Source organism: Prionailurus bengalensis, chromosome B1, assembly GCF_016509475.1.
Source record: "Prionailurus bengalensis isolate Pbe53 chromosome B1, Fcat_Pben_1.1_paternal_pri, whole genome shotgun sequence".
NCBI classification, from domain to species: domain Eukaryota; kingdom Metazoa; phylum Chordata; class Mammalia; order Carnivora; family Felidae; genus Prionailurus; species Prionailurus bengalensis.
The window spans coordinates 136,494,270-136,506,588 of NC_057344.1; the positions used below are offsets into that span (position 1 = coordinate 136,494,270).

General features: G+C 36.2%; 1 protein-coding gene across 1 annotated transcript in view; it reads left to right on the forward strand.

Moving 5' to 3' along the window:
- Positions 1–12,319, forward strand: part of WDFY3 (WD repeat and FYVE domain containing 3) — a 277,948-nt gene that overhangs the window by 181,432 nt on the left and 84,197 nt on the right. The window contains 6 exon segments of the mRNA XM_043572269.1: positions 1,125–1,236; positions 2,975–3,165; positions 4,802–4,954; positions 8,571–8,644; positions 8,731–8,892; positions 10,290–10,384. Coding sequence (XP_043428204.1) covers positions 1,125–1,236; positions 2,975–3,165; positions 4,802–4,954; positions 8,571–8,644; positions 8,731–8,892; positions 10,290–10,384 — 787 coding nt within the window.

Consider the following 12,319-nt stretch of genomic DNA (forward strand, 5'->3'; position numbering starts at 1 on the left):
AAAAATTAAAAAAAAAAAAACTTCAGGAAGAGCAGTTTTGAGAGGAATATTGAGAACTGTGTTTTGGGAAAATTGAGCAGCATATTAGACACCTTAGTAGAGATCTCAAAGCCACTGAAAATATGAATCTGAAGTTCAGGGGAGAGATTTGAACCATAGATGTTCAGAGGTGGTATTTAAAGCCGCAAGACTGGATGCTCTCAGCAAAGTGTAGATAGATGTGGAAAGGGACAGACTGAGACCTGGAACATCCAGGACTGTGGAGCTGGGGAGATCAAGAAGAACCAGCAGGAAACAGTGAGGAGCTACAGCTAACAAGAAAAGAGAGAAACTAGGAGAGTTTGATGTGGTGGAAATCCATGATTTGCCATGGCGAATGTGTCTGGTCAAGAAAGACTAGGACTGAGGACTGATGACCAGTGGGTCTAGTGATGTGAGTGTCATCAGTGAGCTTGGCAAGGTGTTTTGGCTGATTAGGGGAGGCAAAGCCCAGGGGGAACGAGACCAACAGACTGGAAGGAAAGGATTTGGGAACAGTAAGTATTAACAGTCATTTGTCTGTAAATACATGTACCATCTTCCAGAGAACATGAACTATACGTAAATTTAGTTCTACAGGTAACAGTAGAATTAAAGTCTTAGGATTGCGTTTGCTTTGAAAGCTCATTACATTTATGAGTGTGTACACGTGCAAAACTTAACATGTCCTTTCTGTAGGCATGTTTTATCTGTAAACACTTGAATAATTTATGTGACGTTTACTTGGAAATGAAGTGAAGCTAATATTATGTTCACTAATCAGAAATACTGTGAGGCAGTGAATGATAAGAACTTTTAAACTATGACAGTTTCATTCAGAAAGACCCTTGAAACTGTTTCCAAGGCCCCCTCACCATCTTTATCTGAGCAGATTGTATTTAATTTACTTTCTGTGAGTTTCTACCCATTGGAAGAGCTCATACATTTTAAAAACATGAATGCCCATGTTTTTAGTATTCTGATAAGGAGAGAAAGAAACGATATGGTACCAATCAGGTCTTTTTTTCTTTTTTTCCTTCCAATAAAATGTTCAGACTGTTCTTCTATAGTTACATTTCTTTTTTTTTCCCTTTCTTATTCTTCAGTTAGGCATTTCCTCTCATGAGAATGCCACTCCTGTGAAGTTGATACACAATTCAGCAGGACATCTTAATGGGCCTGCACGGACAGTTGGGGCTACTCTGATTGGATACCTGGGTGAGTCAGATTGTCTTACTGTTTTAAACTTCTTTATTTACCTTCAAATCTGCATTCACTTTTCCTCACAGGAGGAGAGGTGTTTAAATTCATATTTTATAGTGCCGACCTGTAGTGTTCTTGCAATATCTAGAGATTAATGTAACAATCTCAAACTCCAGTCAACTTTAAAAATCATAATCTTTTTAAAAATCCCATTAACTTTGTCCCCCTTTTGTCAGCACTGATGGACGCTGACTATTTCTGTGTAATTTCAAGGTAAATTTCACACTTACATTTAGGGACAGATGTAAAGACTTAGAGAAATATTGAGGAAAATTGCATAGTTTTCTTCAGTGTTGGTGACACCCATGAGTGTATCTATTATTTGGAAGTGAGGTAGACATAAGAGCTTTGGAGTGTAAACAGTGAATCCAACTATAGTAAACATTAGAGCTGGTAGACATTCTGCAGAGCCTTATACCTGATGTCTGCTTAAAAAGAGTTGATTTTTTTTTTTTATTAGATAGAATCCTGAGACATAATCCAGTCAGGTGATTCAAAATTCAGAACCAGCCATTCTATATTTAACACACAAATCAATACATAATATTGGTTCTCTTTAGATTAGCAGAAAGTTAGCGTTACGCAAGTCAGACTCCTACATGTTTACCAGACATTGGCAATTTTTATTGTCTCAATATGCACATATCTTAACTTTGGTTTTTTTCTTTAACTACACTGCGTGATAAAGCAGTTTCCTTTATGCTAAGACACATAGTGGTTTTTCTGTATCTGATAACAGCAAGTATTTACTGAGCCTGAACTATGTCCTTTGCAAAAATATAGCAGCACATGGAATAGTAGAAAGACCAGTGGGTGAAGAATTCAAAGATTGAGGTTCTAGCTCCTATTCTGTCACTCTGTGGCATTACACCAGACATTTGAGTTCTTTAGACTTCAACTTCTTATCTGTAAACTAGTAATATTGGTCCTAATTACCTTACAAGGTAGTTTTCAAAATTTTGTGCCATAATATATGCAAGTATTATGCATGCTGCAAAGCATATAAAAATATAAAACCATGTTAGTTTAATTTTTGGAAAACTCAATCTTGATTAATAGACAAACAACATTCAAACAATGCCTTTTTTTAAAAACAAGGTTAGGAATATAGATGCAATTTTTTTTAGTTGACATGAAGTTAGTTCTAGGCCTGTGTTTCCACATGATTATGCTCTCCTGGGGTCACTGATGCAGTGTTACTCAGACTAGGAGAGCTTTGAGTGATGGTCAGTGAGGTGCCCTGCTTGGCTTCTCTTGGGAATACTTGGTCCTTGCGTGGATGACATCCGCATCCCATTCCCCAGTTCAGAGTTAAAGTGCTGTTGCCCTCCCCAAGTTTATTCCCCAGCAGTACCTAATAAAGCATTCTCACTCACCTCAGAAATGTGTTCCCAATGCCTCTGTGCTTTTTCTTTATAGTGTCCAAAGCTACACAGTCTGAACCTTTGGGCTTGCTCTCAAACCCAGCCCTTCTCTACTCACTCCTTTACTCCCACCTCATCTCTGAGAGTGTAGACATTCGCATTTATTACCTTCCACATCCTACCTTGGATTTGTTTTTAGAATTTTTGTTTTAAGATAGAGGTGTTTATTTACTTTTAAGTATAATTTAAAATTAAATACTTCTTAAGATGATTTATTCAGTTCTTGTTTACATGGGGAATTTAATTATTCTTCACTATCTTTTGATCAGGAGTAAGAACATTTGTCCCTAAGCCTGTTGCCACTACTTTGCAGTACATTGGTGGAGCTGCAGCCATCCTGGGCCTGGTGGCCATGGCTTCTGATGTGGAAGGGCTCTATGCAGCAGTCAAGGCCCTGGTTTGTGTGGTCAAGAGTAACCCACTAGCCAGCAAAGAAATGGAAAGAATCAAGGGCTACCAGGTTTGTAACCATAGAGCTTTGCCTTCACTTTACTCGGCATTGAAAAAAAAATCTTCTCAATTTTCATTATACGTATTTTTTTCAAACTCTGGAAGAATGATCTCATCCAAGTAAACTTTAAAAGTCAGTACTTTTTAGTAAAACTAATGTATTTCAAATGAGAAGATGAATTGTTTATTTTGGCTCAAGCTTTTTAACCTATTGCACCAAATCTCACTTCCTAAACTCTTGAATTAGGCTGTGTTATCTCAGTATAGCTTTGATATATTTCATAGATTTGCTAGTTTGGAGTTATTTTCCTCTATGGAAATAGGAGTGGAATGAAATAGGGTCATATTGCCAGCTGCTCTAGAGACTGCCAGATGGGTGATAGATCCAGAGATTTCCCTGTTTTCCTTGTCTCTCCCTTCCACACCTGGTCGTCTTTATCCCCCCCTTTACTTACCTAGTGGATGTGAGAGCCACTGTATAATATCTGTGCCATTGCTAATCCTGAATAGTCATGTGGGATTTAAAATATATACAGTGTTCATATATTCACAATCTACTAGGTTTAGGCAGAAAATGATTTGTCAGAAGAGAAACAAGTATTTGGAGCAAGATTAAATCCCTCTAGTGTAGGTGAAGTACAAATGCCTTTTCTAACTTGTAGCCAGTAGTTCATTAGTAGTGAATAAACTGTTTACTGTTTACTGTAGATTTAATCACACTATTTTGGTAAGTGTTTTATTTTGCAGAACTTTCAAAATGATTGTTGTGGCATATTTTACCATGAAAATATACAAACCATCTAAATGTTCCAACAGTATGAGAATGACTAATAATTCTAAAACCATTCCAGAACCTATCATTCAACCTTTTTTAAAAATTTTTTTTGGGGCGCCTGGGTGGCGCAGTCGGTTAAGCGTCCGACTTCAGCCAGGTCACGATCTCACGGTCCGTGAGTTCGAGCCCCGCGTCAGGCTCTGGGCTGATGGCTCGGAGCCTGGAGCCTGTTTCCGATTCTGTGTCTCCCTCTCTCTCTGCTCCTCCCCCGTTCATGCTCTGTCTCTCTCTGTCCCAAAAATAAATAAAAACGTTGAAAAAAAAAAAAATTTTTAAAAATTTTTTTTAACGTTTATTTATTTTTGAGAGAGTGCAAGCAGGGAAGGGCAGTGGGGTGGAAGGAACAGAGGATCGGAAGCAGGCTCTGTGCTGACAACAGACAGCTTGATATGGGGCTCGAACTCGCAATCCGTGAGATCTGACCTGAGCCGAAGTCAAGACGCTTAACCGACTAAGCCATCCAAGCACCCCACATTCACCCGTTTTAAAATTGTAATCATGAAGTCTATGTTGCAAAAGAAAAATCCTTTCAATAAAATGTTATGGGAAAAAGAAAAAATTGTATGCATATGATGGCAACAATTTACATATATATGAATTGAAAAGGTAAAAGATATTTTAATGATAGTGATAGGATTACCCTTCATTTCAGATTTCTCTAATGTTCTATTGTCATAATAAAAATATAGAAGTCAGCTTAGAAGTCTTAGGAATTGCTTTACATAGAGGTCTCCCACGTGTGTTTGTGTGTGTGTGTGTGTGTATGTTTGTGATGACTGATCAAAGGGCATTTGGTATTGCTTCCTTTTAGTTGCTGGCAATGCTGCTTAAGAAGAAACGTTCCCTCCTCAACAGCCACATTCTCCATCTAACGTTTTCCTTGGTGGGAACTGTTGATAGTGGACACGAGACCTCCATTATTCCAAATTCAACTGCCTTCCAGGATCTACTCTGTGATTTCGAAGTATGTACATGAATACTAACTGGTAATATATAGTCAGTGAATCCATTTCTTATTCTGTATGTTGATAGAGTTAACTTTTAAATATTTATTTTTGTATTAAACACATAGTTTAATATTAAATAATAGTTTAGTATTGAACTATTATTTAAAACCCCTGTGGAGCTGTTGGCTTCGTGTGTAGAGAGATCATGTCTCCATCTATATCCCTGCCACCCACAGTGGTGCCTAGTACTTAATGTGTGCTAGCTGTAAAGTCTAGGCTGGAACTCTTCTGCCTCATAAATACTGTAAGCTCTGTCTTGTCAGTTATTTTAAATCCCTAACAAACAGGCTGTGTGCCCTAATTGCTTTCCTGAAACGTTATCTGGAAGTGTATTAGCAGCCTGGCCCCATACTCCATCTTTAGTACCCACAGCTCCAGAGCAAATGATGCAGGGTCTCCCTCTTTTCACAGCACTCGCCCTCAGGCAGCACTGTCCTGGCTCCTGTGTCTTTCTCACTGCTTTCCCCATAATTTTCTGGCTCTGGAATTTTCATTATTTTACATAAAATCGTCCACTGTCTTTATCGTTTTTATCATTTTCTTTCTTTGAGGTTCTTACCCCATCCCATAGCCTCATCTTCTATGAAGTTGAGCCTCGAATCTGAATCTCTAGCTTGACATCTAATTTCCACACTTAGTTCCGATCTCTTGCTCAACATTTTCGTTTTATGTCCCAGCAACACCTAAACTGAACTTAACCATCCTTCCCCAAATTAGTTCTTCCTTCTAACTTCTGTTTCTATTAATAATACCACCATGTCCCTAGTCACTGAGGCTTGAAATTGAAAAATCATCCCTCTTCTTCCCTGTTTATAAACAGTCTGAAATTAAGTCCTATAGACTGTACTTCCATATTTCATGTAGTTGACCCTTTTGTTTCTACTTTGACATCCTAGTCTAAGCCCTAATCAACTCCTCTTACCTACTAGGATAACTATCACTTCTTTCCCCCTTTCCTCAGCCTGTCCATAGATCTTTTGACCTCATTCTTTCTGAGGCATAATCGTATCACTCCTTCAGAAACTTGCAGTGATTTCCCTTCCAACACAATAAAGTATACATTTCTCAACCCGATATTTAAAATTATAATACACAAACCTCTCATTCTTTTAGAAAATACCTACTGAGCATCTTTGAGCCGGGCATTGTGTTAGGTGCTAATGATGTGAAAATAAAAGATAGAGTCCTTGCCTCCAGGCATTTAGTCCATTAGAAGAGAAAAGCAAATAAATAGACGATTAAAAACTTGTGAAAGCACAGAGGTAAAGGTATGCAGAGAGAACTCTGGTAGTACTAAGGAGACCTACCTAATGAAGCCCGGCTTGTTTTCATCTGGTAACTGATATGTTTAAATCATGGGTTACTTTTAGTTTTAAGTATCTGATTAAAATCTTATAATACAAACATCAGAAATTTAGTTGTTTGACAAGTTTTGGCTTCGTTTTAAATTACCCTTGCACACTTTATGGCATCATATAGCATTCCTAATTACTGCAAGCCATAATCGTCTATAATACTTAATTCATCCTATTTTTAAAACAGCATTTGACAGATAAAAGTAAAGTACCGGTGATAGAATATAGGCATTTTCTTTTTTAGTGGTTGTTCTAGAATTTATAATAGACCTCTATAATGATTCAGTCTGTCTTCAAAATATATTATACCACTTTACCTAGAGTGTAGAAACCTTGCAAAGATACACTTCCATTTCTCTCCTTCTGTCCTTTGTGCTCTTCTTGTCCAGCATTTTACTTCTATATGTTTATGGATCTCCACAATACTTTCTGTATTATTTTTGCTTAAATAGTTATCTTTTAAAGACATTCAAAAATTCTTTTATACATAATTACTTACATATATAATATTCATGGCATTTTTTTCCTTTGTATAGATCCAGATTTCCATCTTATATAATTCTTCTAAATGAAAAACTTCCTTTAACATTTTTCATAGTGCCTAGTAGCCTTAAATTCTCTGTCTAAAAAAGTCTTTATTTTTTTCTTTTTTTGAAAGGTATTTTTGCATAGAATAGAATTCTAGTAAACTGTTCAAAATTCTTTTTATACCTTAAAGATGTCAGTCACTCCATTGTTTTTTTTTTTTATATTTCTTCTGCTTGGAGTCTGTTGACTTTTAGATCTGTGAGTTTGTCATTTTTATCAAATTCAAAATTTTTAGCCATTATTTTTCCAGCTATTTTTCCTTGTGCCCTCCCCACCACCTTTTCTGGACTCCAATTACATATGTGATAGATTACTTGGTATTTTTCTGCAAGTCTCTAATGCTCTATCTAGTAATTTCTTTTTCATTCTTTTTCTCATGCTCGATTTTGAGTTGTGTCTTCAAGCTCACTGATTTATTTTCTGCAGTGTCCAATCTGCTGTTAGTTCCATCCATTTTTTTTATTTTAAATATTTTTTATTTTAAATATTTTACTTCTCATCTGTAGAAGTTCATTTTGCATCTTTGGTTCTTTTCTGTTTCTCCTTCCCATATTCAGATTTTTGGTGACATTCTTTAGCATGTGGAGCCTATTTATTTATTTATTTATTTTTAAAGTTTATTTATTCTGAGAGAGAGTGAGCTGGAATGGGGGAGGGGCAAAGAGCTGGGGAGAGAAAGAGAACCCCAAGCAGGCTCCACACTGTCAGTGCAGAGTCTGACACACTTGAACCCATGAGCCACAAGATCACAACCTGAGCCAAAATCAGGAGTCAGAGGCTTAACTGACTGAGCCACTCAGGTGCCCTTGGAGCATATTTTTAATAGCTTTTTTAAAGTCCTAATAATCTAACATCTGTCATTTCTGGGCTATATGTAATAATTGATTTTTCTCCTACTTATGTGTCCTATTTTCCTTTTTCTTTGCATACTTGGTAATTTTTTATTGTATACTGAATTTTACATCATTAAGTGCTAGACTTTGTTGTTTTCCCTTATAAAAGTATTGAACTTTGCTCTGGCATTGTAGTTATATTTTTGATGCACACTATTAGGATTTGTTAGGGTGGCCCTAGAGTTACCTTTAGTCTAGCACGAATACTCAGTTTTTCACTTCTAAGGCCTCTACCTAACTCCCCATGTATTATGAAATCTACCCACTCTTTGGTGGGAGTGCAAACTAGTCTCAGACCTTTGTTAAGTTCCAGGAATTGTTTGATGTACAGTTCTGCAGTGGTTATTTCCAATTTTGGACCCCACATGAGATTTCGGTCACTTAGTCTTTGTGTTCAATGCATAGCATTCAGTATTCATTCTTTTCCGTATGTTGTGTTTAGTATTCAGTAATAATATTCAGTCACTGATTTCCATATAAGCTTTCTATAGATCTTGCCTTTCCAGTTGTTTAGGAGGGTAATTCCATAGCAATTAATCCTTTATAAAGAGAACCAGAAGTCTTCTGTACAAACAGTTTCATAGGGCTTCACCAAATAAAAATTTATAAGGTGGTTATAGTCAGTTAGTTATATAAGTGAAATAAGTTCTGTGTGCTGCATTTATGTTTGTTGGATAGTCATTTGGGTATTTCTTAGCCCTAAATATACCAACCACTCTTCTTTCTTTTTATTGTAGGTTTGGCTCCATGCACCGTATGAACTTCATCTTTCCTTATTTGAACACTTTATTGAGCTGCTCACTGAGTCCAGGTATTAGTTAATATCTGTGTAGTTTATTTTTCAATTATAGAAGAGATGATAAGCACAGACCATATGAAGTCTTCTTTCTCTTATAGTGAAGCTTCAAAGAATGCCAAATTAATGAGGGAATTCCAGCTAATCCCCAAGTTGCTCCTGACTCTTCGAGATATGTCTTTATCCCAGCCTACCATTGCTGCCATTAGTAATGTGCTGAGCTTCTTACTGCAAGGTTTTCCCAACAGCAATGATCTGCTCAGGTAGTGACAACTTCTGCATCTGTCTGTTTATTAACTAAAAGTACCAATGAGATTAAAATGAATGAGACGAAATTGGTTCTTAGGCCTGTGTGATACCTATAATGTTAACATTCAAGATATTTGTAAGCACAAAAAATATTCCCTTGCCTTTATAAAGCAAAACCAGTTGTTGTCATTAGTGAACGAGAAAATATGTAGGACTGAGCCCAGTGAGAGTTTGCCCTGGACATAAAAGTGTTCAGTATAGGAATTTTTGGTACGTCTTCCCTAAGCCCTACTACTTCTCAAATGTATGTGCACAAGTGTGCACATGTGCATGTGCACACACACACACCCCCTATAGCAGGCATGCCATCTCTTTTATATATTTATTTTCTATCACCCAGACAGATGGTGATATTTTATCTTTGTATATTTCAAACCTTTTATATGATGTATTATTTTGCTGCTAATGAGAAATGGCTTAAGGCATATTTATGGATTATCTGTAGAATAGTTTTACTCACCACCTGGTAATTCCCATCTTAGCCAAAAATGGAAGGAAAAAGCTGTCTAACCAAAGTATTTTCCGAATAGAGAATTGTTTAAACTCAGTTTGACTGTTTTCATGTAATCAACCAGGTATCACAGGTGAAAATCGGAGTGACTGATTAGAGTATTCCCAGTAGACTAGTCTCTGATTTGTGTAGCATGTAAATCACTCACTTTGATATTCATTTACCTTGAAGACATTTTTGTAACTTGGCAAAAGATTTAAAACTGGAGTTTAAAAATTATTTTGGAGATAATTGTTTATTGCAATTTAACATTTATTTAAATCTAGATTTAAATAGTTCCATTCTGGAACTCTTAATGATCACTTTGTTAAAATTATCCCTGAAACCTATCAAGTTTTTTGTTTTTCTCTACTTTACAGATTAAGAATTAAAACCCAGAGAAGTTAAGCTACTTGCCTCAAGTAACAAGATTAAAAACTGATAGAGCCAAGATTTTAACATTACCTGTGTTTCCAAAACCCAGGTTCTTGTCTTTTAGGCTACAGTTGATCCACATAGATAATGTTAGGACTTTATTTATTTATTTATTTTATTTTTTTAGGACATTTTAATTTGGATCATACTGTTTGGTTCTCTAAGTGCATTAAAGGGTTAGTACATTAAAGGACTCATTTCTGGGGGAATATATTTTTGCCTATTTTAAAACATTGTTACAGGTAATGTTAATTGAGATGGTCCTAGGGAAAGTAAACCAAATGCAATCACCTAAAGGTCTATAAGAGATTATTTAAAACAAGGAGTACTACTTTTTCATTTCTTTGTGTTTTCTTTCTTTATATTTTTGGTTTTTTCGGGCAGAGAAAAATCTAAAATCTGTAACTTTTTTTCTTATATTTAAAGGTTTGGCCAGTTTATTTCTTCTACTTTACCAACGTTTGCAGTTTGTGAGAAATTTGTAGTTATGGAAATAAACAATGAAGAGAAGCTTGATACTGGTGAGCTAAGTCTGGGGCTTGAAAAGTAATTACCACGCCCCGTTTTCTGGCACAATTTAGAATTACATATGATGCTATTATATTACTTTTCTCCTTACGTTTCTTTTTCTGGTCTTTCGCAGTTGTATTTAAGTCTGTACAATATGCAGAAGTACAAAATTACCTATGGAATTTAATAGGGTGTGGATTTTACTTTAAAACTAAAATCTTCCCTGGAGGTGGGTGGGGAGATGGGGAAATAACAGGGACAAAGAGCATACTTACCAACAAGCATGGAGAAATGTATAGAACTGTTGAGTCATTGTCCACCTGAAACTGGTACAACACTGGATGTTAATTATACATGAATTAAAAACACAGTCTTAAAGCAGTGAAAAAAGAAAAGTCACGGAGATGAAAGGTACAGCATAAGGGAATATAGTCAGTGGTATTATAATAATGTTGTGTGGTGACAGATGGTAGGTACACTTGTGAGCATAGCATAACATACAGAGTTGTCAAATCACTGTAAAAACAAACTTAAAAATAGAATATATTAATTAAATCTTTCGTATTCTTAGAGGATTCATAGCAGTGTTCCTTTAAATAGCAAACTCTTCTGTGTGACTTTTTTTTTTTTAAGTTTATTTATTTATTTTGAGAGAGAGAGAGAGAGCGGGGACAAGGCAGAGTGAGAAGGGGAGAGAGGATCCCAAGCAGGCTCCTTGCTGTCAGCACAGAGCTGGATGCAGGTTTCAAACTCTGAAAATGTGAGATCATGACCTGAGCCGAAATCAAGAGTTGGATTCTTAGCTGACTGAGCTCCCTAGGAGCCTCAACTCTGTGATCTTTGAGCATTAATTGACTTTTTAAAATTTATATACATTTCTTTAGAAACACAGACACTTGCTAGTGTGAATTATATGTGTATAACTATTATTTTTGTCTTCCTGTTAAAGATTTAGTAGTCACTTAGAAAAAAACATTTTACTTAGAATCTTTTATGTAAATATAAAATGAAAGTAGTTTCGTAAGTTGCGGGATTTGGGGTCCATGACAACCATTTTTTTTTTAATTTGGTGCATGTTTTTTATTCATATGTTCTTCATGTGGTGCATGTTTTTCCCCCCTTGTTCTGTATTTTTCCTGTTATATATTCTAGGATAGGAGATTTGTTTGGAAAGCATTGAAAGAACCTTTTATTTTTATTTACTTTTAGGTTAATTTAAGTCACCTCTTAACCCAGTGTGGGGCTCAAACTCACAACCCCAAGAACCAGAGTCACTTACTCTTCTCACTGAGCAGCCAGGCACTCCAGAAGAACCTTTTAGGTTGACTTATAATTAAATTCACAATATCTTATATTTGTCAGCATTACTTACATTATTACCTGTAATGTTACATTGTTCCAAAATCGTATCACATAAATGATTTCCCTTACGCCACTATCCACCTGGGCAGGGGAGAAAAATACTGTTGGGTCAGTGCCTCACAAAGGTGTTCTCCTCCATGTTGGCTATACCGCCTGGCACACAGCCTCTGCAGTGCTTCATGAATAAGAAGAGAAGTGTTGTAATCATGTTTTTCAAAAGAGAAACTAAGATTTGAGAGGCTGAATGATTTGCTGCAAATGCTAACGGAACATAAGACTGCTGATGACCACTCATCTACTGCCTCATTTGGAACAATGTTGATGTTTCTTTGGTAAAGCGAATTAGCAGGGGATGAGAAGCATAAGATAAATCAATGAATAACACTTACTGAGTGCTTAATGTCTGCCAGGTACTATTTAAGTGCTTTTTATATTCCTGTAACAATTCTATGAAATAGGTATTATTGCTCTCCTAGTTTTACAAGGGGAGAAACTGAGGCCTAGAAAGATGAGTAAAAGACATTTACCTGAGATCATACTACTTCCATTTGAACCCAGGCAATCCAGACCAACATTGTAAGCTT